The 25,670-nt window shown below is 45.7% G+C and overlaps 1 protein-coding gene across 1 annotated transcript; it reads left to right on the forward strand.

Annotated features, from left to right (window-relative positions):
• Window positions 1-2,406: 2,406 nt before the first annotated feature.
• Window positions 2,407-24,838, forward strand: SPP2 (secreted phosphoprotein 2, 24kDa). Its single transcript, XM_012648816.1, has 8 exons — window positions 2,407-2,597; window positions 2,694-2,818; window positions 8,444-8,566; window positions 9,433-9,549; window positions 14,534-14,588; window positions 15,316-15,366; window positions 17,515-17,610; window positions 24,733-24,838. The coding sequence occupies exons 1-7, from the start codon at window positions 2,531-2,533 to the stop codon at window positions 17,598-17,600; spliced, it is 624 nt and encodes a 207-aa protein (XP_012504270.1). The 5' UTR covers window positions 2,407-2,530; the 3' UTR covers window positions 17,601-17,610; window positions 24,733-24,838.
• The last annotated feature ends 832 nt before the right edge of the window (window positions 24,839-25,670 follow it).

Genomic DNA, 25,670 nt, shown 5'->3' on the forward strand with positions numbered 1-25,670 from the left:
TTCCTATCTGGATGCTTCAGTATAACATGAACAAGACAGCTCCGGTGCCTGCCCCATGGAACTTGTAGTCTTAGAGGAGAAAGACAGTATTGAGCAAACAAGCAAGATCTGTAAGCATTTGTGGTAAGTTCCAGGAAGGGAGAAGCAGACAGCCACCATGGAGGGGTTCGGGACAGAGCAGTTTAGGCAGGTGCTTGATCTGGTTGGAGAAGCTCTCTGGGGAGGTGCTGTTTAAGCTGAGACCTGAATCGTGGGAAGGAGCTGACATTGGGGAGAGAAAGAGGAATGTCATTACTGCTTGTCAGAATGAACAGCACTTGCCAAAGCCTTGGGATGGAAGACATTTGGTGTTCCCGAGGAACACAAGGACACCTAGTGAGGAAGGAAGGACAGCCAGAGAGGAGGCTGGGGAGTGGCCAGAAACTGCAGGACCCAGAGTTGTGGTTGAGTGGGCCGGGGGGACATTGAGGCCCTGACATTATGCAGGGGGGTTAAATACACCTCTGTGCTGAAGTGCTGTGAGTCAGACCTGTGGAAAGAAAGGCTTTTGGCTCAGGGAGCAAATACCCAGGGAGCGTCACTATCTGGTCAGTATGCAAAGTCGTCCAAAGTGTGATTTTTGCCCCTTTGTGAAAAGGGCAGGCAAAACTGAAGCAATATTTTGATAAAGTCGCCTTATGCAGTAGCAATAATTTAAACTTTGCGTCGCTGCCCTTCCTGTAGGGCACAGCTGTTGTGTCTCCTCGTTGATGATGATGCCTGGCCTGCCTTTGAGGAACATTACTGATGTGTCCCACCATGTCCCTTGGCAAACGGCTGCAGTCCCCTCCCCAGGGCTGCTGTTCTTTCTTCCTGGGCTGAGGCTCCTTCTCTCCCAGTGGATGAGTTTGCATCCACCAAGGCCAAATTCAAAAAGACACATCACCTCCTGGGCACTGGGCTTGAGAGGAGAAAACAAACTGCTGATGTCCCCAGCATCCCCAAGAAGTCTTTCTTCAGCCCCTCTGAATTCTTACAGGGATTTATGCTTCCTTTGTCGACACTTACATTTGCCTTGTTTACGGAGGGTGAACTAGATTATTGGTTCACATAAGAGAGTCTCTGGACCTGTGGCCTTACATATAGCAGATAATAAAAATATTCATTGAATTGCATTCTTATTAGTAGCTACCATTGATTGAGCAATTAATTTTCCAAGCACTCTTCTGAGGGTATTTAATCCTTACGTGATAGCTGATTGGATGTGTCGATGTGGCTGGGCTATAGTACTCAGATATATTGTCAAACACTATTCTAGATATTTCTGTGAAGGTAGATTTAAAACGAGGTTAACATTTAAATTAATAGACTTTGGGTGACACAGACAGCCCTCCATTACTTGAGTGGGCATCATCTGTCAGTTGAAGGTCTGAGTAGAAAAAGACCGACCTCCCCGCGCCCCCCCACCCCTCAGCAGGGAGCAGTTCTGCCCGGCGGTTGCCTTTGGATGGAAACTGCGATTTCTGCCTGGGTCTGCAGCCTGCCAGCCCACTGTGCAGATTTCAGACGTGCCAGTCTCCACACCCGTGTGAGCCAGGTTCTGAGAATCAGTCTCTGTCTTTCTCTGTCCATCTTGTTGGTTCTTTGTCTGGAGAACCAAGACTAATAATACACCTGACATCTAGCCATTCATGCCCATTTCATAGATGAGGAAATTGAGGTTCTGAGGAGTTGAGCACCGTGCCCAGGGGTACGCACCTGGTAAGCGGAAGAGCAAGATCCCACTCAGGTCTTCCTGAGTCACAACACAGTGTGGCTTCCTATGCATGAAATCATTTTTATGAGAACACAATGACCTACCTATAACACAAACTGCATTTCCTATAAAGTATTTCAACTTTTGAGCAACTCACAAACTGCCTTGGGATCTCATGGTGTGAGAGAATCATCAATATGTAAATACCTTATTATCCCGCTGACATGCAGAAGAGTCCAGTAGCAGAGAAGGTTGCCTAACAGCATGGTGTGTCCTAGATTTTTACTGCACACGTACTTGCTTGGAATATTTAAGAACCCTGTATAAAATTGAAAAAAAAAAAAAAAAAAATCTTGAAATACCCGCACTATTTTCATAAACAGTCAACTGCAAGACCTTTAGGACCACGAGAAGGAACCAAATAGGCAACAATTTAAAATGAACCATTATGTGGAACATAAGATTACATCCCCACCCCCCCAAAATGAAAATAAAATAGAGAGAAATGAACAGCACACATGAAGTCCTGGACCTCTTGGTGTCTTTTGCTGTGGGCTAAAGTCCCCTGGTGAGGTCTAAACTTCAAAAGTGGCCTCAAACTGGAACTTTTCCATAGGAAGAGTCAGCAGTAAACATTGACCCCAGGATCAATTGTTTCTGTTTAAGTTACAGTCTGCTCCAGGGAAAGCAGCCAGGTCGCATTTGATAAAGGCAGCTTCTCTTAGGAAGAATTGTCCCCCCAAACCCATAGAGAGACAATCTCTCTGGCTCTGAGTTAAAATTCTTCCTTCCAGGATGGGGAAGATAGTGATGAAGATACTGGTTGTGTTTGCTCTTGGAACGAACTACTGGGCTTGCTCAGGTAAGGTCCTCCGTGACGTGCCCACCTGCTCTTACTGACGGGAAGCACCCTGGCCCACGTGCCCTGTCTCACTGTGCCCGTGTGCTTGCGTGTCAGGTTTCCCCGTGTACGACTATGACCCGTCCTCCTTGAGGGAAGCCCTCAGGGCCTCTGTGGCGAAGGTGAATTCCCAGTCCCTGAGTCCGTACCTGTTTCGGGCATTCAGAAGCTCATTAAAAAGAGTAAGTGAGTAAATGAGGCTCTGAAAGCTGTGTTTGATGACTGACTCTTCTGCTGTATTCTTCCCTCTAAACCTGTCTTCTGTTTCCCTGCATTCTGCTTTCGTCCTTGAAGTCCTTATGGTTGTTCCTGAGGTACTTTGTTAAGAGCTTCTCATTTATCGGAAATGAGCCTCCTTTCAAATTCAGCAATTCTTCTCCGAATACTTACTGGAAATAAATTCTGCCTTTTGGGCCAAATAAATCCACCTTCTTTTGTCAATTTGGTAGTATCCTGTTTCCTTTTATACCTAGGAACTAGGGAAAGAGGAGCTTTCTTGGGCTTCTAATGACTATGTCCGTGACGGGCAGGAAAGACACGTAGAAACGTCCTTCACGGGAAATGAGAGACGGACGCGGCAAGTGGCCGCCTGCCCTCCTGTTCCCCAGGCAATTTCGCTGCCTGGTTATTGTCCTAATGTGGCTCACTTGGAAGTAGGAACAGAAATATCCTCAGACAAATGTAGGTTAAGGTAGGAGGTAAGGGAGGTTCTAGAAAGTCACAAGTCTTAGGAACGAAATCTCTGTGCAGCCAGGTGGCGTGGGAATAAGAACAGAGACGCGGCCAGGAGTCCAGGTGGCGGCTACTCGGCGCAGAGGCCAGACGGCTGCCGATTCCTCTCTGCCTGCTGTTCCCGTCTTCTGTTCCTCCTGGTGCCTCTGATGCTCACTTAGCTCATTCCCTCTGCTGCTCTGTCGAGCACACGGTTCATGGCTTCCCATCGTTCATCTGCGAATATAATATATTCATCTGGATCTTCTTCAGAAACAGCTCAGTTTCTCTTTTCCAAATTCCAAGGAAGTTAATCAAATTATCCCGGGTGTCTTTTCTAGTTGGGTCACAGGTCATGAAGACTATGGGCAATGCTTTAGTTAGGTGCCCATCCCAGAGCCATGCTGTCATGGCCAGAACGGGGTGTCCCGGACCTGGACGCCGTGGTGCGGGGGCTCTGCCGACCGCGCATGGTCAGCCGCTGCACCGAAGGATGAACTGCTGCTGGAAGAGGACTGGACCAGAGCAAAGCGCCCCTTCCTTGTGCACTGCTTGCGTTGGCTTCCAAATGCCATTTCCATTGGCATCTAATGAAATGCACTTGTGGTGTTGGGAATCAATGTCTTCTTGCCAAGCTTGTAGATGAGCAGTTTAAATTTACTCGTAATGTAGCTATTGCTCACTACAGAAGGAAGTGAGTAGTTAATTAAATGGATAAGAGAATGAGTTCAGATCCTGAGAGAACCGATTACTGACACTGCAAATCTGGCCTGTGGGGAGGGGCTGTTGTCAGACACAGCCACCTGGCACGTTCTGGTGTGCGCCATCTCGGTATGGCACACGGACCTGAGCCCAGATGCATCTAGAAATATATGCTTCGTATGGAATCCTTAATAGGCACATAAATAAGGGACATCTCTCCACGGCAGACGTGGCTCCTCTCCCTGCAAGTCTGCCTGTTCTTGCCTCTCCCCAGTCTTTTCTGATTATTCAAATGTGTTGATCAATCTACCTTCGCTGCGTCCTGTCCTTGAAAACTCTCTCCTCTTCTGTTGAGAAGAAGACCCTCCTCCTTTGATTTCTCCTAGTGGTATTTCTTTCCTGGGAATATTTCAGGTTTTGCTTTATGTTGCATGTGTTAACCGTATCTTCTACCAACACCTTATAGATGGCTGCAAACATGCCAACTTTCTCTATGCAGTAGACATGAGAGATGTGCTAAGTGAGCAGATCACTAGCAAACATCTGGAGAAATATTCAACCTCTCTAACAGAAAGAAAAAAATCAGAGTTAAAATGACAAGGCGAAAAGGAAGAATAACAAGGTAGAAGAATTACGAGGTGAAAAGAAATCTCAAACATTGTTAGAGAGTTTGTAATCTGGTAAAATTATCTTTGAAAAGCAATTTGGAAATATGTGTTAAGCATATTTACAAGCATGTTAAACATTAAAATTAGTAAATATTTTTAACTTTGGATCTCATAGTTTCACTTCCAAGAATATGTCCAAAGGAAAGAAGTGGTTTAGTCATGCGTATGTACGTGCGGGTATTTTGGGGTAGAGTTCGGTGGATTTAGGGAGAAGGGTCAGGCCCTTCTACTGTATCCCTGTGTTTGCTTAACAAGCCCAGTGATTCTCGACCCGGGTTGCACATCGACATCACACGGGAGCTTTAAATATTCCTGATGTTCAGGAGGCATGATCGACTAATGAAATCCCAGCCTCTGGGGCGGGGGGCTCATATTCTTAAACGCTCTTGTGGTCAGAGTTAGGAACCACCGGGTTCTATCAACAGACTTGGATCGAGTACTCTTGCAATGGATTTCAAATTACTTACCTCCCAGGCTCCAAGTTTCAGAGGGGATGAGAAAGGCTAAGGTTACGTGACTTCAGCACTGACGGTCTCCTGCTCCACCCTCCACATTAGGCTCACTCAGAGCAGAGAGAGGAAAGGTGGACACAGGCCCTGTACGGGGGACGAGGAAGTGGAGGGGACAGGCCAGGCTGTGCTTTCACAGAGCTCAGACTCCACTGGGGAAGGAGGGGAGGGCGTGCTATTAAATAAACACTCATGTTATTTCAGACAGTGGCAAGTACCGTAGGGACGATAAGACAGGTGGACGGATGGACGGGCCCGGGCTGGGGTGGCTGTCAGACGGGGTGGAGGTCTCCACCAGGGCTTCATATCTGAGCTGAGACTCACTCAAGTGACGTGGTGTTCCAGCCGTGGGAAGACCTTTGGAGGGAGAATTGGAGTGCACCGGGCAGAGCCAATGGGAGGGCTCTGAAGGACAAAAGGGTTTGAGAGAGCTTCTGGCCAGAGTCAAGAAAGTGAGGCCAGAGTGGTGGGCATGAGTGGGAGGTGCCTAGGTTGTAATTGTGAGGACATGCCTTTGCAGAAACATCCAGAATAATGTTTGACCCAGTATCTGGGCACCTTGGCCTAGCCACGTTGACACATAAAATTAATCACTATAATCGCCAAATGGAATTGTTGTGGGTCTTTTGTTGTTTATTTGAAATAAAAAGCAAAATAGGATCATTACAAAAAGTTAGAAAATACAAGAAAGAAAAAACCCAAAATCGCATACATTGTCCATTTCTCTGAGACGCTCACTGTAAACTCAAGGGAGGATATGCCTTCAGAGCTTTTTCTTTTCACATGCAGACGGAAAATAATTTTTTAAAGAAAAACAGGACCATACTATAATATTGGTTGTAAACCACCACAGTCTATTTCTGCAGTAATGCTGGCTTTTGAATTCCATGTTGGGCATTTGGGCTGAGAGCAGAAATGTGCCGGCTGAGACTGAGTTCAAACGGAACAGCAAAAATTTTGGGTGTTTCTCCACATTCTTGAAAGCGTGCTTAACAGTGCTTAAAGAGGCAAAAGAGGTTGCATCTCACAGTTCAATAAAATGATCCGTACTCAAAAAACCCACATTTTCACATTTCCCACCGGGCCGCAGGTTTTTATTTTTTAACTTTTTTATGAGACTCAGATTTAATATCGAGTATATTAAAATTGTAAACAAATGAGGTAGTAATTAATGGTGAGGTTGAGTTTTTATTTCTACCTGTTTTCAGAAAATTCTACGTTTATCAACACTTACTGCATATCCTGTTAGAAGACATGGAGACTCCACCCTAAGCCTGGAGTTTGTCATGTTTTTCTAAAACAAAATTTCCCATGTGCCCGTTACTCCCGCCCCGTGGGTGGCTTGCGCTCTCACACAGTGAGCTCTCTCCTCACTGGAGTAGGTTGAATGTGTTGCCGACTCCAGTTGCCACAGGAGGGCTCCGCAGCCCAGAGGGAAGACGTGACATGCAACCCGGGGCTATTGTCACACACTGGACATGGCAGGCTCCCCCGTGGCCTCCTGCTACTGTCTTGCTCCCACCGCATTCTGTTCACCTTGCAGCAGCCCTGGTGATTCAGACGTACCTCTTAAAACCTTCTGATAGCTTCTTGTTCATTGAGTGTGAAATCTAAACACCTCCCCATGCACTATGGGGCCATAACTTGTCTGACACCCCCACCTCTCCAATGTCATGGTGTACGGGGTTCCCCTTGGTCCTGCTGTTCCAGCCACAAGGGTTGGTCTTGTCCCCACCCCAGGGCATTGGCTCTGCCTTTTTCTCACACGATGGGCCCCTTCCCAATCTTCCAGTCTCAGCTTAAATTGCCCTTCCTTGGGAGGATTTTTCTGGCACTCTCTCTAAAGTAGCTGCTTCCTCTCTCCACCCCCATTGCCTTTTTGATGTTGTTTTTGCTGTTTTTATTCAGAGCACCATAACTATCTGGAATGATCTTGTTTAGTTTTCTTTAACATGTTTACCGTGTGGCACCCCCTCTGGAATCTGAGCTTCGTGGCATCGTCCCTGCTCTGTCTCTGGTCCTGAACACACGGCGAGCACGAAATGCATCAGGGCTTTGTGTCAGTAGAGCCTCCCAGATTTGTCAGGAAGTTTGGAAGCTTCCCCCAGTATCCCACTCCCGTGGAAAAGAGTAGAAGATCACGTAAACTCACTCACGCGTCAGAACCGCTCCAGCAGGACACTGGCGCTGGGTAACACTCCGTACAGCAGAGATGCACTCGTCACTGCATTACTTATTTCAGGAGTTGTTAAAAATCATGGAGCAGTCTTTTAGGAAAATGACACTTATAAACATATGGGGTGGATTCTTATTACTTGTCGTAGTTACGTTCTATAAAATGACCGCAAATGGACGTGGAACCACTGCTCCTAGGAGAAACAGAGAGTGGGTTCCCATGAGCCTTGGGCCACAACACTTTCATTAACCCATCAATTCCCCTCCTTGCTTTAGTGAATTCCTGTTTGAAGACGACTAATTTAATATATACTGTTGACTCATTAACATTGAACTCATGCCCACAGCGCTGTAACTCACGCCTGAACAAAGCTTATCTGACACATGCCCTTTCTCCGTGAGGCACATCTCAGCCTTGTGCACTTAACAGCACCAGACAGCTCTTCAGCACGAAGCCTGGGGGCATTTCAAACACTGAAATCACCCACAGGAAGCACAAAAATGCAAGAAGCCTGTCACTACATGGTCCACAGAGAGCACACTTGTCTACGGTACGAGAGCCGAACAAGAAGGCAGGGTGTCTCCTTATCTGACCTCAGCTGGGAACACGCACTTTAGGTGACTCCAGTTTTTCCCCACTCCTCACTTGTCCACGAATGATTGAGAAAGCGTGTTTGTAAGTACTGGTCTTGGGGTTACACATAACTTTTAGTGAGTAGGGGAATTAACAAATATGGGGTCCATGAGTAATGAGGATCAATTGTATTAATCAGTGTACATGGTTAGAAACAATACTGGCCTTGGAGTTAGGACACTTGCATTCTGGTTCCATTTGTGTCACCAAAGTATTGTTTGACTTTGGTAAGTCACTTTTTCCCTCTGGTCTTCACGACGAAGGCATGGAACGAGGTGATTGCTAAGATAATTTACAGCTTTCATGGTGATTTTGACATTTGTTTCTCACTGGGCAGAGAGAATTGTTTCTAGCACTATGAACTTTAGAAACACATCTGTTGCAAACTGACACTTTGTTGTCATGAAGGTTGAGGTCCTGGATGAGAACAACTTGATCATGAGTTTAGAGTTCAGCGTTCGAGAAACTACATGCAGGAGAGATTCCGGAGAAGATCCTTCCACGTGTCCCTTCCAAGGCAGCTACTTCATGGTAAGTGTGGTTGGAAAGGACCTGGTCCCAGAAACCACCATAAGGGAAAGCCTCACCTCTTCCATGACTTAGAGTCAGGCAAAGAGCTTGGCTGCTGCCTGGGTGGCATCTGGCCACCCACTAACTGTGTCAACAGTGTCCCCTGGTGGGGCAGTGCCGTCCAGTGGTTGATGACTTGGGCCCTTCAGCTGTGGAGTCCGTGGTCCTGCCATGCAGTTGACTGTGGAATGTCACCTGTCTCCCCCATTGGTTCAGGCTCCATGAGACCAGGAACATGGCATGTTCATTTTTGTATACCCCATGACCAGAACACGGTCCAACGCTTAGTCAACACCCATGGGCAGGAATCCTGTCTGAACACAGCAACACTATCACTGAAAATTTGCTTTCCATAGTGTTTGCATTCAGGTGTATGAGCTCTCGGGGTTTTGTCATTATACTTAAAAAAGGATTGGTTTGATTATTTGCTCCATCACACGTTTCACTGCGACTCTGTTCTACAAAGGACCCAGACCAAAGTGTCACAAGGGTCTATCTCAAATGACATCCGAGGGCAAAGGAGAGGAGAGCGAAGTCCTGTGGGGTCCTTACCATTTCTTTTTGTCCCAATGGGAATGGACTCCAGACATGTTTGCTTCTCCCAGAGACTTGTAATGTATCAAACACTGAAGAGATATTTAAATATTTCACTTGTTTTCGCTTAGGTCTTGAGAAATTTTTCATTTTGGAAAAAATGAAAAACCTCAGTGAACTTTCCTTTTCTTCATCATTTTGTCAAACCTGACAGTGTTGCCTGAATTATTGGACAGAAGCTAACCCTTTCCATGAGCAGGTGAAGATATAACTCACTGTTTTGCCTTTTCCAGCCAACAGCCGTCTGCAGAAGCACCGTGCGGGTGTCTGCCGAGCAGGTGCAGGACGTGCAGGCTCGCTGCAGCTGGGCAGCCACGTCCTCCGAGTCCGAGTCTGTCAGCAGCGAGGAGGTGGGACCAGGGCCTTGATTCCTCCCAGAAAGCGCCTCGTAGGGTCTCATGGGTGTGTGCAAGGCAACGTGGATTGATAGGGCGGTTGGACTGCCACTCGGGAAGGAGTAAGCATCACTCTGCTTGCACAGTTGTGTTCTCCCTGTACACTCACAACCTCACTGCCTCGTTTTCCACACCCCCTACTTCTCCCGGCCTATTCTTGTGCGTGCGCGTTCTCTCTCTCCCTCTCTCCCTCCCTCTCTCTCTCTCCCTGCCCCCCGCATCCCCTGTGACTTGGGACATGATCTTGAAGTAAGAGTTAGCAAACCTTCACAGCTTTAGATCTATGTACCTCCTTGGCACTGTGGTTTAATGGCGTGAAGAGGGGAGTTTTTGTTGGACCAACATTCAAAACTATTCCCCACCTCTGCTGTCTAGGTCAGGAAACTTAACCTTCATGTAACCCTCATGACCCACAGCTTCCTCATCGGTTAAACGCTAGTAATAAAGAGCACCTTATAGGTTGTTGAGAGAACCAGGTAAGTTGATGGCCCGGTGCCTGGTGCATAATAGATGCTCAGTGAATGGCAGGATACTTTTTTCCCCCTCAGTTGCATTAAAAGTGATTTGCAATAATACTTTAAAATTGATAATATATACATTTCTGACTTGCAATTATAGTACATATTTGTTTATTGACTGCTTTTTTTTATTAGACTGTATGTCTCATGACAGCCGGGGATGTTTGTTTTTGTCAGCCTAATGTTTGACACAGGGTAGACGCTCAGTAAATACTTAAATGAATACAAGAAAATTCATTCAACAAGTATTTACTGAACAAGAATATAATATGAAGAGGCAGCCTCTTTAAACCAGGGATAAAAACTAACGACTTACTTTATTTGTTCATTCATAATTGGATAATATTCCTCACAGGTATTTTAGAAATGTTTCTGCCACTAACAGGTGAATCTGTCCTACAACATCTTAGATTCTTGTTCAATTTTTAAGATTTAATTCTGTAGTGAAAATTACATTAGAAGAGTATAAAACTTCAACTTCAAGAATTATTCGTAACAGTTAATTTTCCCGTACAATTAACATACCCACACCTTAGCTATCGAGCATGGAAGGCCGTTTTAGAACGGAAAGTGACGAAACTTGTGACTGAGAAACTCCTGTCACAGAGGATGGTCTTGTAGCTACAAAGAGAACGCTGCACAGTTTATTAGGACTTTCTCCACAAACATTTTTAGTTTAGCATAAACTTATTCATCGATCCTGTTCACACTGGCAACCTCTGAGGTGAATTTCCTTTCTGAGTTTACCACAGAGCCACAGTGCAAGGGTCTTCTGTTCTTAGTGCTAAGAACAGAACAGTTTATATGAGAAAAGGAGACTGAGGGGAGCAAGGGAAGCACAGTCCCAGGCTTCCTGGGGTTTATAGAACCCCGGGGTGGGAGGGGGGTGTCTGTGAAGCAGGAATTGCCCTGACTACTGGGGACCACACAGAGAGAGGAATGAATGTCGTGCAGGGCAGACGGAGCTTCTGGAGGGAAGTGTGTTCAGAGCAAGAACTGGAGGGTGGGTGGGAGTCAGACACAGGGCACAGGGTGTGCCGGGAGGGGAGGCAGGCTGTCTCCAGCACGGGGGAAATCACACAGGCATACCCCGATGAGCGAGGGAAGCTGGTGGGTCAGAATGGAAATCCATTATAACTGGAGTAAGCAAACATGGGCAGAGAGGCACAGGTGGGGCTGGAGGTGACCAACACCAGGTCACGTGGGCGATTCCTGCCTTTATCCTCATGACAGGGAGGCTACTGAAGGGCTGTAGATGTGTGCAGGTGCAGGGGAGGGGGAGAGAATCAGATGATGCATAGACTGGAACCAGGTGAGAACAAACACGGAGCACAGGAGGTGGCAGGAGAGGTGAGAGAGAATGCTGAATGGAGCTGGGGTCTAGTAGCAGTAAAAGTTGAGAGAAATGGGTTCTAGTTCATTCTGTGACCTTTAACACAGAATTAATTTAATAGATGGCCACCTAACTTAACCCCTCTTCCATCTCTGCTTTGGAAAGTTGATTTTCATTGTACAACCTGCAAATCTGTTGCAACTTTCTAATTGCATAGTGAAGATCACGGAGAAGACTCTGATGTTAAATTAAGTTAGCCCCGGGAACAAACTAGATTTTAGAGTGAACTCCCAGGTGGCTCGTCCTTAAAAATGAGGAGATCATAAAGAATTATGAACAACGTTATTACAAAAATTCAAAAATTAAAGAATTTTGCAAACAAAAGAAAAGGAAGAAAGCAGATAGAGATTTCAAGTAATCCCTGGCAACTCTGAAATGGATTTCTTACGTGAAACAGAGGGAGAAAAAATAGAAAACAGCTGTAAACCATTTTTAATGAAATAAATGGTGACATTACCAACATGAAAGACAATAAACTAGGATGAATTCAGTCATAGAACAAATAATTCATTGTTGGAAGCAGGCAATGGAAGAAATAAAACTGAAAAGAATCCCACAGTAATGAAAATAAAGATCACTTGAAAAACATATGTAGATTATAGAAGAATTTCCAGAGGAGGGAATATAATGTAAAGAAAGATAGAAGCCATGGAAGAAGCCCCAAAATCCACATTGTGACTAATAAAGACTCAGATCAACTGGAACATATCTGATAAGGGCATAATGAGAGAAAATGTCCCAAATATAAAAAATTCGGACTTCCCACTACATAACTTTATTAAGTATAGGAACTGTAAAGAAATTGAGGAAATAAATTTCTAAATGTGCTATTCTTTTTTTAACCAAATAGATATTTGAATTTGGGGTAGTTTTTATTATTTCTTTTTCAAATTTGAAAGGGAAATATGTAGAGGATAAAGGGTTTGCATGTGGTGTTCAAGCCCTCACTCGACCCCACGATGGTTTGGCGGCCACCACGAATGCGATGCTAAGGTCGCAGGTTGATGCCCTCTCGCTTCCTTCAGCTCCCAACAGGTGGGCTTGACTTCAGGCAAATCCTGCTGCTGTGGAGTGGATGGAATGAACCTCCACTAGGGTTTCAGCCAAGGGACCCAAAATAGTCCAAAAGAGAAAAACTGAGGTGGAAGAACAACAGGAATTCTGAACTCGGGGGAGGAGAAGTGACAGGCATTTATTTACTCTTTCCATTTCAAAAGATAGAAATTCAACTCCAGGTAATCTAAGCCAGAAAGGGGTAATTCCCTGGATCACAACCACATTCCCAGAAAGGAAAGGGAGGAGTTGGCCTCATGGACAACTCAACTTCAGAGACCTTCAACACTGTATGCACCTTCTCCTCCTCTCCCCTTCCCTCCCTCCCTCCCCTCTCCCTTCCCTTCCTCTTCCTTTCTTCTCCCTCTCCTCCTCCTCCCTTTCTCTCTTATTATGGATAAGCTTTCTCCTTGCAGCAGGAAGTAAAGCCACAAGCTACTTCAGATTCATATCCTCTGAACTTAGGACAAAAAGAAGCATTTCTCTTTAACTGGAGTTAGAGAAATCTCTTGGCATCAGTCCCACTGGCCTGGCCTTTGTCATGTGCCTCCTCTTTTTATTTCATTGATACATGGGACATTATGATTGATTTATTTATTTTTCATTGTATATATTTACCATGTACAGCGTTTTTCTTGTCAAATAATGTTCCATTTTATGGATCTAACACATTTGATTTTCCATTCATTAGTTGATTGACATTTGACTTATTTCCACCATTTTTGCTATTGTGAATAATGATGCTAGGAACACTCATGTGCAAGTTTTGTGTGGACATATGTTTTCAGTTCTCTTGGGAGTGGAATTACTGGACATCATAGAAACTCTATGTTTAACTTTTTGAGGAAATGCCAAACTGTTTTCCATAGCAGTTGTATCATTTTACGTTCCCACAAGTAATGTATGAGGGCCAATTGTTTCAGTTTCTGTACATTCTTGCCAATGCTTGTTATTGCCTGTTTGTTTTCGGGGTTTGTTTGTTTGTTTGTTTAAGCCATTCTAGTGAATGTGAAGTGGTATTTCGCTGTGGTTTTAATTTACATTTTTCTAATGACTAATGATTGGCCATCATATATCTTCTTTGGAGAAATATCTATTCAAGTCCTTTGCCCATGTTTTAATTGGGTTATTTGTCTTTAATTGTTTTAATTGTTTGCAAGTATTATCTCCCACTCTGTGTTGTCTTTCACTTTCTTAATGGTACCCTTTGAAGAACAAAAGTTTTAAAGTTCTTGAAGTCCAATTTATCTATGTTTTCTTTTGTTGTTTGTGTGAATCTTATACTTAGGTCTATGATCTGTTTTGATTTAATTTTAGTATACGGTGTGAGGAAGGGATCCACCTTCATTCTTTTGCATGTGGATGTCCAGTTGTACCAGCACTATTTGTTGGAAAGACTATTATTTCTCTATTAAATTATCTTAGTATGTTCCTAGTCCTCGACCAGTCAGTATGATGGGAACCAGGAGACTAACTCTGTCTGTTTGGGATGGAGAGGGTAACAGGGAGGCAGCCCAGACTCTTGGTAGGAAGACTGTGGGCCAAGCAGCCACCTTACTGTGTGACTATTACATGGACTTTCAGTGATTTCATGAAAACTTCTTATGGATATCTTTTCCTACTGAACATATTGTGGGGACTTCATAGAAAGAAAACTCTGACATTTGACCTAAACTCAGTCTATTTGCAAGTCTGCATAACAAAGTTCCATCTTTCCGGTCTGCAACATTTGGCATACATTCTGAGTCTAGTGGAAAGCTTTGGTCAATTTAAACTTCATGTAAGTTGCTCTTCCCCATGTATGTTCTTAAACATACATATTTGATATATAAAATTATTTAATATAATATATTGCATTATGTCATTAAAAATGAATTATATGTCAAAGTCTTCCAGATAACATTTATACTTTTTACAATGTCTTTCTGTTTTCTCTTTCATGTGCTGATACATACTGATGCCTAAATTTCTTTAGATGATTTTTGGGGACATGTTAGGATCTCACACGTGGAGAAATGATTATCTATTTGGTAAGTTAAGATCTGTTCTTTTTAACGTTTTTTTTTTTTTCATGAAACAAACCTCATATTGAGGTTCTTTGTTAAAGAGTCATTTAAAAGTAGAAATACCTATATGTAGCCTTTGAACAATTACAATAACTATAAAAAACTAACATTTTGTTTTGCTTTTGCTCCTTTCTTATCACTAGGCAATAATGATACTACTATTCATTTAAGGTATTCCTTTATATTTACAACAGAGCTTTTCTATACATAATTCCATTTGATGGCCCCAATGGCTGGACAAATATTGGTTTTCCTCTTAAGTGGGTCCCCTAATTTGAACATGCTCATTCCCTCCTGAGTTATAGGGCCCAGGTATGCAACAATGTGCAGCTGGGAAGATCAGGACTAAACCTTGTGTGGTTGGTTGAGGCTGAACTCTGTAATCCTCCAGCCGAGCAACTAGAGCTGACCATCTCTTCGAGTGTCTTGGTTGGAGGAGAATGGGCTCTCCTTTTTTTCCCTGCTTATACAGCCTCTAATTTGAAGTGAGATTGGGTCAGTGCTCCAGGATTTAAGAGTCCTTTTTATGTTCCTGAAGCTTTTCCCTTTAGTGCCGATGGTGGCAAAACTTTATGGTGATCTCCCACTGCTTCTTTGCTTAAGATGCATATTTGTGAAATCAATAATAAAATCATACAACATTCTGGAAATAGGAAGGAGATCTTGTCTTATGGCTGTTACTGTGTTACAGGTCTCATTCCTGACGAATCCAGAAATGGACAACTTTATGATCGGTCCCTTGGTAAGTGGTCTGTTCCCTGCTGCAGGACACCACCAGGCCCTTCTCTGATCAATCCAGACTCTTCTGAGAAATCCTATTTCATAGGAGTCAAATCTCTGAAATACAAAATATAAGTGAAAATGGAAAGAATAGTAATGTACAAACTTCCTTTGCAAATCAATAAAAAGGTAACATTGAGGCACTAACCCACTTAAAAGTTACCAAGAATGAAAATATCAAATCTGGTTCAGCAAATAAACATTGATCTTTTTTTCCTGCCCCACTCAGAAGCACTTTTGAATAGCCTGAACTCTAATGATCTTTTTGCCATACTCGATGAAACTTCTCAGTAAGTGGATGAAACTAACAGGTATTTTGTGCCTCCCCTGAACAGATCAGTTTTCTCATGTCTTCTACACCATAGCTCTGCAAACCAGATGTGTTGTCTGCTTGTAATAACTCGTGGCATTAACTGGCACATACAAAATGCTTACCCCATACACAATTTTCTCCTCCAACTTTACAACCATCCTGCGGGACAGCACTGTATTCTTTCCCATTTTATAGGTGAGCAAATGGAGGCTTAGTGAATTTCGGCAACTGGCTGAGGCTACACTGCAATGTAGGACTTTGACCCAGGGAGTGAGCAGCAGAGACAGGTCTTTGATCAGACCTGCTGTACTCTAGAGCCTATGCTTTTTCCATCCTACTTCCCAGAGGAATTGTGAGATCCACTCTTCAGTGTTCCTCATTAAAATGAATAACACCGATATTAATATTTCAATGAGCTCAATGTCTGATCTTCATTAGGCACACTCGAATTTATTCGAAGTGTTAGGCCTTACAATCTGATGCTTGATTTTAAAAAATGCCTAGTTTTTATACCTCTTCCAAGTTATCACTTTGGGAGAATACATAGTTACTATATCAGTATGACCACCAATGAAACATTTTTATGAACACTTCTTTTGGAATTGCCTTCAGAATCTATGGCCTATTATTTTGAATCTCTGCAGTGGTGGCAAACATTTGCCCTCGGATTTCATGTTGGAAATAGCCAAAAACTGTTTGGCAATAAATCTTATGTATCCAATTAATAACAAACTTGGGTGCATTGGTTATCTATTGCGGTGTATCAAATTACCCCCAAATTTAGCAGCTTAAAACAACAAACATTTATTGTCTCATGGCTTCTCAGGGTCAAGAACTCAGGAGCAACTTGACTGAGTGGTTCTGGTTCAGGGCCTCTCACGAGGTTGGGGACAAGATGTTAACTGGGGCTGTGGTCTCAACTGATGCTTGACCAGGGCTGAAGTAGCCACTTCCAACAGCACTCGGATCTTCACGGGCTATTGCACTGAGGGCTTCAGTTTTTCACCATGTGACCTTTCCACACGGCTGTCTGAGTGTCCTGAAAACATGACAGCTGGACTCCCCCAGAGACAAGGATCCGAGAGAAAGAAAGAGAAGGAATGAGCTAGCAAGAAAGCACCCGAGACAGAGGCACAGTCTGTTATAACCTAAGCTTGGAAGCGATAGATCATCACTTTCGTGTATGTTATCAAGCACCCAGCCCAGCCGGGCCCAACGTGGAGAGCACTGCCCAGGAGTGTGAACACCTGGAGGCCGTCTTGGAGGCTGGCTACCTCATTGGACAAATACCGTTTGGAACAAAAAATATTGTGTGGATATAAATTAATGTGACCAATCCTTTTATATGTCTCAGAAGATATTTCTAAGATAAAATATGAAAACATATTGGGCCTTGGGGAACATCACTGACACAGATGGGCAGCTGTCTTGGAGATGGCTTTGAACATGATGACTTAATTTAATTCAACAAATGTGTGTGACAAGCCCTGGGCAGATCCCATGGAGGACTGAAAGATAAACGTGGCAGTCCCTTCCCCCAGGGCTTCCAGCAGTGGCTGAGACATCACACGTGGTAATATGGAGCAGGGAGAGATGAGCTCCCGGCAACACAACGCAGGGGAGAGAAGGGCGAGCTGGACAGGGGGGTGGGGTCATCGCATCCTCAGGTGTCCTCTCGGTAACGGGCTCAGGCTACACTGGTCGCAGCCCTTCTCGTTAATCTATAGCCACACGATCCACGTTGTCTTAGGTCTTGAGGTGACTGACGGAGCCTCTGTGTCCCCTTTTTAATCTTAGAGATCATGAGAAGGGTCTTTCCTCCTGGAAATAGACGGTACCCAAACTACCGGCGCAGAACAAGAATAAATGCTGGCCTTGAGTGACAGCCCCGAGGTAAGAGGACACCACTAAACACACAGGTATTTAGAAATAGAAACTGCTCGGAATGAATGTCTTCAAGCTGTCAGCCTCTGAACCTCTGGAGCTTGCTGTTCAGGTCCCGTCCTCGCCTGCCCCCAATATCACCTGTCTCTTCAGTCTCACGCGCCTGCCCTCTTTCTCCGCGGCCCTTGTGTCAGCGGCCACTGAGGTGACCAGTCTCTCCTCTTCAAGTGCAAACAGCAGCAGGAGAACAGCCCCTTCCTCTGACTCCTCTCCCCCAACCCGCCCCTGTCTCCCCGCCACCTTCCTGACGCAGCTGTGGTCTCCGGCCGCTGCCTCCAGCCCCTCACCTCCTTTTCACTTTCCTGCTTTTTGCAAACTGGATTTTACTCCTTCACATCTATGACATCTGATCCGACTTCCTTTTCTTAATCTATAATTCAAATACTGTATTTTCTCCTTAGCCCAATTCTTTCCTTATTCTATAGATTACGCTGCTATCTCTTCCTCTTACTTGTCTTCAACTAGCACTGATGTGTAATTATTTCCAAGTATGTGTCTCCTACCACACTCCCTGCCGGGATCCGGGCCCTTAGAGCAACCACCTGTTGGATGCCGTTGCCATGGGCTTCCTGTGGGCCCCTGAAATTCAACTGGCTTCCTGCCAGGCTTCCTTTCTTAGTGGATGGCATCACCATCCACCTAACTGGTTCAAGCTAAAAACCTTGGAGACATGATTGACTCCTCTTCATCCTTCGTCTTCTTCCACATCCACCAAAGTCTGGTCTCGTTGATCTCACCACACGTTTTCCTTGGCATTGGCCTGTCATTTCACTGCCGTCACCACTGTTGATTGCATTCTTGCCTCCGGCCTGATCCCACACTCTCTACCTTGCATGCTGTCTTCAAGTTTACCGTGAAACACAAAGGAGACTCTGCTCCTTCCTCCTACAAACCCCTGACCCTCACTTCACCTGCGGGATAAAGCAAAGGTGTGCAACAGCCAGACTCTGAGCCAAGAGACAGGGCAGGCTGTTTGCCCCATGCTGCAGAGAGCCGACTCATCACACTCCCACGTGCACATGAATTTCCAGTCTCTAGGGATGGGATTGGAGCACAGGTAGCTGCCATAAAGGGCACCCTTAAAAGGAATCTTAAGATGGAATTACAGAAGTTCATTGAGTGCATGGTCATTTTTCCGTGCACACACACAAGTTAACCATGAAGTTTGAGCTGTACAGTTTACACAACACTGCATGCTGTTGGGGTAAAGTCCAGACTCCCCGGTGCAGCTCACAGTGGCCTTTACGATCTGCCTCTGCCCACTGCTCCAGCCTCACCTCTCCCACGCCCCCTGCACCTCACTCTAGCAGCACTGAAGTCCTCTCCCTGCAGCCTCCACTGCGATCAGCTGCCCGACTAGCTGTGCTTGCCCCTTCAGGTCTCAGCCCAGCTGTGGCTTCCCCATGGTGGTCTACACTGACACCACAAACTGCCACCGCCAAATCAGCGATGATGTTCCCTTCTGGGCCTCTGTAGAGTCCTCATCACAGGGCACCGAGATTGGTTGTGTCTTCTCTGCCCATCCGACTCTACCAGCCTCCCCCAGAGCAGGGCTCAAGGAACCTCATCTGCCATCCTCCCCCACTGCCTGCACACAGCCCCACACGCTCAATACGTAAGTGGGCAGTGGATGTTCTCCGGGTGCATGAAATCCTTTGCTTTGGGTTCTTGAAATTTTTTACCAAAAAAAATCAAGTAAGCATAATATAATTAATTTTTAACCACTGGAATTTGAAAGAAGTCAACTGACATTTTACTAAAATAGAAGGAAAATTCACCAGTGAGACCGCCTGGGATAAAAGATGCAAATGGTAGGTTTTCTTTTGAATCTATGGTGCACTCTAAAAATAAAAACCAGCTTCAAACCGAGATCGAGAAACCAGTCATTATAAAGAAACAGACTCATCATATTCCTTTTTTATAAATGAAAATCATTTCTTTTTGCTTCACAGAGTATCCTGGGGGCTGGGGAGATAGAATTCTCAATGGATTGGCTGTATTTTTTTTATTAATAATATGATTATATTGGATGTATACACATATGTGCATTGCAATATATGCATCATCTGATTTCTATAAAGAAATTGATCACTTAAAACCATGTCTTTTAAAAGGCAGCACAGACTAAAGGTCAAATGCTGCTTGCCCTGGTCTGGACATTGACTTTGACTGAAGTCCCAGTTATGTCTCTGCCCTCCCGTGACCTTCAGGGCAGGTTTCCACACTGTGCTCTGAGTTTCCTAGAATCACAGGGTGAGGCTGGCAGGGCCGGCACAGTGGGCCCAGCGAGGGGCCAGTCTGGCGGAGATCTGGAGCAGCCGGCCTTGGCTCTGTGCCTGCTCTCCCACTCACGAAGGCCGTCCAGTCCCCTAACTTCTCAGGACTCAGTTTCTTCAAAGGTTTATTATTATTTTTGACTTATTTTTGTGCCTACTGGAGCATGAACTCTTTGAAGATGCATTACCTTGTAGTCCTTACTAATTATTTTTGTTTTATAATAAGTAAAAATATCATTAATGATATGTCTATAGGAAATTATCAGTAACAATATCCTTCGTCAATTTCATCATGCTAAGAACAGTGTGTAGAATATAGTCAATCAGGCTGGGAGGAAAGAATAAATGAGTGAATGCATGACCAAAACTAAAATTGATATTTTCAAATTGTGGATGACATTTTGGGGAGCTCTTTGAGGGGTAGACACTTGGGCTCATTTATTATGGAATTCCCAGAGCCCTAAACACTGTTCTAAGGATTCTTTAAGGCTGATAGAAAATGCTTTACTGTATGAGAGTGGATAGTGAAATGTAATTTTAAAGAAAGAGCTCTGAACACTTTTCTTATTTGTTACTCTGAAAGAGGAAATGTGGAAAATCAGGTCCGAGCTCTCTGTTGAAAGGAATTTACTTGAGAGTCCTACACGGTCTTGATCTCCGCTGCTGGAGTAGCTCTGACTTTTCCATTATGTGGTGGCCAGAAGACCCTGAGCACCCACACCACAGCGGTGCGCGTGACGCCCCTTCCTTTCCGCTGCTGTTGCCAGAGTTCTTAATATGGCGCTCAGCAACAGAGGAGGCAGTTCCGACTGGGGCCTTTTGTCAGTAAGTGCACGTGGAAGGAATCAGTCTTAGGCTTTTATCTCTTTGTTCGACAAATGTTCGTTAAATGCCAGCCTCCTGCCCGGCCCGTGTGCCCTTGATCACAGCCCTCAAGTGTGCCAGGATCTGTGTGTATGTGCATCACCTTACACAAACCCTGCACAATCTAAATGCAGTTTGATTACTGTTATCCTCTCTGATTACAGATGAGGAAGCAGAGGCATTTAGAAGCCACGCTCTCAGAGGTAGCGTTGGGGCTGGGCTTTACCCTGTGGTGCTGTCTGTCCCCACAGCCTCTCTTTTTCCTTCCTGCGACACTCACACCTCCATGTTTAGGAAACAGCACGAGAGGACACAACCTCAAGGATTGTTTGTTTAAGATACGTTGTCATGCGTTGGGTGTGTTAATTTAAAAATCACACAATTTACAAATTTGGAAAGGAGAGCTTTATTACTTACCAAGGGGGTTACAACCTGCAGGTGGGAAGCGCAGCCTCTGGCTGAAAACCAAAGCCAGTGCTTGGAGGGAAGGGAGGCTGAACAGGGATGTGTGCGGACCAGGCTGGCCAAGCATCCATATTCAACAGGTTAGGGGAGGGGCTACGAATATTCATGAAAGGGGTCCTCACACATGCGTATTGAATAAACATGCATGTTACATGCATCTCATGTTCACTTTGGGGTGGAGATTTAGCATTTAAAGGCATTAAAATCAGGCCCTATGTGTCAAAAGGTGAAGCAGGGACGTGAAGGCACCCAACTGCATAGTCTCCATAAACCGACCAGAACCAGTCCCTGGTCGGTGGTCTTATCGGGAGAAAGTTAGTGAAATCAGTGTCTTGGCTGATCAAAGCTGTAGTTGTAGCCATGCCTTGTGGAACGGGGGTTGGTCACTCAGTGTCGGGGTGGATGAGCTGCAATTGTTTCAGTATTGCTTGTCTCCAGGCCGGTGCTTGTTTAGCTGCTGGAGAAAAAGAAAATCCCTACTACAGTTAGAACACAGTTTGAGTGTAGGGTGTGTGACTTAACCCTCATCTGGCATGGCCTTAGGCCCTGCTTATGATTTGATATCTTATGGCCTCAAAGAGTCCGTTCTGTCAGTCTTGTGATCCCTATTTAAACATTCATGCTGGTCAGTTGTCATGTCTAAACCACAAAAGGGAGGGGATATAATGAGAAGGGTCCAACCTCCTCCCCGCTCCTGGCCAGGAACTCAGTTTTTAAGGTTTCTCTGGGGTCCCCTTGGCCAAGATGGGGTCCATTCAGTCAGTTGGCAGGGCTTAGAATTTTGTTAGTTTATAGGTGAAATGGAAGTGTGGTCACCAACCAGAAAGCAAAGACTTTGATTGGACGTTAGCAACACACTCACCTACCACCCACTGTGTGGCAGGGCCGGCCCCTGACACCTGGGCCACCCCAGTGAGGCTGCTGAGCGATTTTGACATTCAGGAATCAGACCTTGTCATGATCTCATTACGGCCCATCTACCAAAGGGAGCCGGAACCCCACAGAAGACAGAAAAGACCCGGCCAAGGACCCAGAGGCAGAACCTGGCTACATGCAGCTATGTTTACTCACATCTTGGTCTGACTCACATTCACGAAACACTCCCCCCAATGACTTCACTGAGTGCAGCCGAGCCTCGTTATTCACGGCAGTTAATACGGTTGCCGAGAACACTGAGTTAGTGAATACCGAACTGCTGCTCATGCAGGGAGTATGGGACTAGGTTCTCTCGAGCCCCTGGTCATGGCACGTTCCTCAACCTTGTACTTGTGTCTCTGTTTCGATGCCTATGTAACATATGCTGTTGATTCATTAACATTGAACTCACGGCCAACAGCACCGGAACTCACGCCTGAGCCAAGCTTGTCTTATTAACACACAGATTTTCCCCGTGAGGCACAGCACAGCCCTCCTGCACTCAGGAGCACTTGGCGGCGCTGTACTCGGGGCTGTTCTGAACAGTGAAATCATCAACAAAAAGCACAAAAATGCAAAAACATGGCACTGCATAGACCTCAAAAAGGACACTTGCTCACAGCAAGAGAGCTGAAACAAGCAGGCAGAGTGTCGCCCTGTTTGACCTCAGCTGGGAGCGTGTGGGTGGGATGACTCGAATTTTTTGCTGGTCCACGCACGTCTGGGAATGAATGAGAAAGCGCCACAACTATTGACTTTGGGGGTGCAAATAAATATTCGTGAGAGGTGAATTCACAAATGTGGAATCTGCGAATCGCGAGGGCTGGCCGTAGAGTGGGTTCCCTGTGCCTAGTTTATCCCTGGCTTCTCTTTGATCTCTCTTGTTCTCTTCTCATCCTGTCTTTAAAAACCAGCCCTGTCTTCTCTAGCAGCCAGGACCTCATCAGTCTCTGTGCCTGCTCTGACCCTGCTCTGACCCTGCCCTGCTCCGCAGCCACCTCCCCGCTGCCCCCGCACCCCACGTCCGTCCCTTTTCCTGCTGAATCTATAGCGCATCTGATAACCGCTGTGCTCTTGAAATCCTCTGGCCCGAGATTTCGCTCCCTCCCCTGGCTCTCCTCTGGCCCAGACTCCCCCTGTTCCCCACGGATCCCTCTTCTCCCTGCTGCTCCTCAAACGATGATGTTCCCAAGGCTTCCACCCTGCTCCCCTGTGCTCCCTGCCCTCCCCTTCCCGGTCACCCCAGGAACCCCCAGGCTCCGACCCCAGCTGTCCGGGGATGATCCAACCCCTGTTCCACACTGCCCCTCTCGCCTGCACTCCAGGCACCTCCCTCTGGATGTTCCACTCCGTGCTCAGAACAGAATTCTTCCCTTGGAGACTGACTCTTCCTCCCGCAGCCCACGCATCTTCCCAGTTACCCAGGCCTGAAACGGATTCTTCTCAGGCCTTCCCCCTCCCTCACCCACTGGTCACCAAGCCCTCTTATGCCTTCCTCTGTCCCCTCTCCGTGCTGTTTGCTCCGGTCCTGGCCTCGTCATCTCTAGCCTAGTGTGTTCAATGTCCTTCTGGTGGTTTTGTCTTGCTCCCCTCAAGGGTGCCTGTGCACTGTCACCAGAGTTATCTTAGCACGAGCCCTCGCCGGGCCAAGGGCCCTGCCCACCTGCAGGATGGACTCTAAGCTCCCTCACGATGTGCGCGAGCAGGCAGCCCGGCCCCGGTAGTGTGGTCACTGCCTGCATCCCCTTCCCCGGCTTCATGTGCGGCTACTCTTTGTCTCCCGACTTACGTGGGAGAGTGGCTTGCAGCTGACTATTCCCGAGGGCCCCCAGCTGGGTCTGGCCTGAATCCCCAGGCTCCTCCTGCTGGAATACAACACCCTGCCCCCGTGTGCCCTGAGTCCAGCTCGATGTCTTCTCCAAGGGCCCCTCTCCTCGGGTTTCCTGCACATGGGTGTCTCTGCAATTGCATGGACCATGCTCTGCTCTAACTATTGCTATTGTCTGCACTAGTTTGTGGGGTTTTTCCTATGTCAGAACTAGGCCTTGTTGATCTTTGTAACCCCCAATAAATGCCCAAGCATGTGTGTTTACTGAATGGATGAACCGATGAATGAACGAATGGATGGATGGATGGATGGATATTCCCATCAGCAGCCCCACACCCTCAGAGGACCATGGCTGTGACCAGCTTCCTCCTTCACTGGTTTAATTTGTTCCTTCCTTCCCAACCTCACGCCACAGGCACCTCCTTAGGCCAGACTGAGCCCAACACCTGTCCACAGCCTCTCAGGGGCCTCTTCGATTCTTCCCATTTTGAGACTTGGGCTTCCTTTATGGGGCTGTGTCTCTGTCACCCAGACTCAGTCATCTCTTCTCACCCCTTTTGTTTATTTGAGGAGCTGCCGCTGCACATAGCTGCGCATAGCTCTAGTCCCCAGTGCCATCGGACCTGTTCTGGACAGTGTCCAGGACTCCCGGGTCCTGGGAGCCACAGCAGGAATGTATGTGCCACCGTGATCTGATGTTACCCTTCTTCTGTCTTTTAACAGCAGAATGCATTGGAAGGAAGAGACGTTGCAACGAAGAAAGATATTTGATAAATTCTGTAATTTTTCTTTTGATCAATTCCAATCTGTAATAAATGCCTTACTTTTCCTGTAAGACTCCTTCTTTCATTGCCTGATTTAACATAAATACGAAATTTTTAGATGAGAAACTAATGGCCTGAGAAGATTGGTGTCAGCTGAGGATTTTAGGAATTAAAGACTCATGAAGTGACTGTGTTTGGTGTGTTTTAGGTCAATTTAAAAATGGTCGTAAATTCCTTGTTATTAAAAAGACAATTGGTCCTGAGTAGGTCAGTGTCAGAAGAGTTCTATCTTTCCTTTCACATCTAATTTTAATTTTGAAAAATCATCTGTGGGGCTTAGGGGACTTTTAGGGCAGCAAAACTATTTTGTATGATGCCGAAATGGTGGATTTGTGACATGCACTTGTCAAAATCCATAGAATGTACAACCCAAAGAGTGAGCCCTAATGCAAACATGCCAATATTGGTTTATCAGTTGTACCAAATGTGCCACCTTGGTGCAAGATGTTACTAATAGAGGGAATTGTGTGGGGTGAGGCGTAGGATGGGGAGAAGGAAGAGATGGGAACTCTCTGTACTTTCTGCTCATTTTTTTAAAAACTAAAACTGCTCTAAAAAACAAAGTTAATTAATAAAAAAAAAAATAGTCTGGTGGCTATGGAGTAAGAGGTAGCACAGTCAATCACTGTCCCCATGAGAATATTGTTGTTGCTTCTTTACCTTCAGGTTTCTCAGTCCAGGGAGTCAATAGCAAAGAGTGCTCTCTCTCAACGCAGGTATCACCAGGACAGGTCCCCAGGGATGGGGGTTTGTGTTCTCCAATCCACTTATTTAGAAATGGGCTCCAATTGCTGCCATTCCTGGAGCCAGGCCTGGAGTAGTGAGAGAAGTTGAGGA

This window comes from Propithecus coquereli, unplaced genomic scaffold (assembly GCF_000956105.1).
Source record: "Propithecus coquereli isolate 6110/MARCELLA unplaced genomic scaffold, Pcoq_1.0 Scaffold295, whole genome shotgun sequence".
NCBI classification, from domain to species: Eukaryota; Metazoa; Chordata; class Mammalia; order Primates; family Indriidae; genus Propithecus; species Propithecus coquereli.

Excerpts from the sequence above, each read along its gene's own strand:
- SPP2 (XM_012648816.1), top strand. The coding sequence starts at position 2,531 with ATGGGGAAGATAGTGATGAAGATACTGGTTGTGTTTGCTCTTGGAACG. Across the intron at positions 2,819-8,443 it reads TCAGAAGCTCATTAAAAAGA|GTTGAGGTCCTGGATGAGAA; the intron begins GTAAGTGAGTAA and ends GTTGTCATGAAG. Across the intron at positions 9,550-14,533 it reads AGTCTGTCAGCAGCGAGGAG|ATGATTTTTGGGGACATGTT; the intron begins GTGGGACCAGGG and ends AAATTTCTTTAG.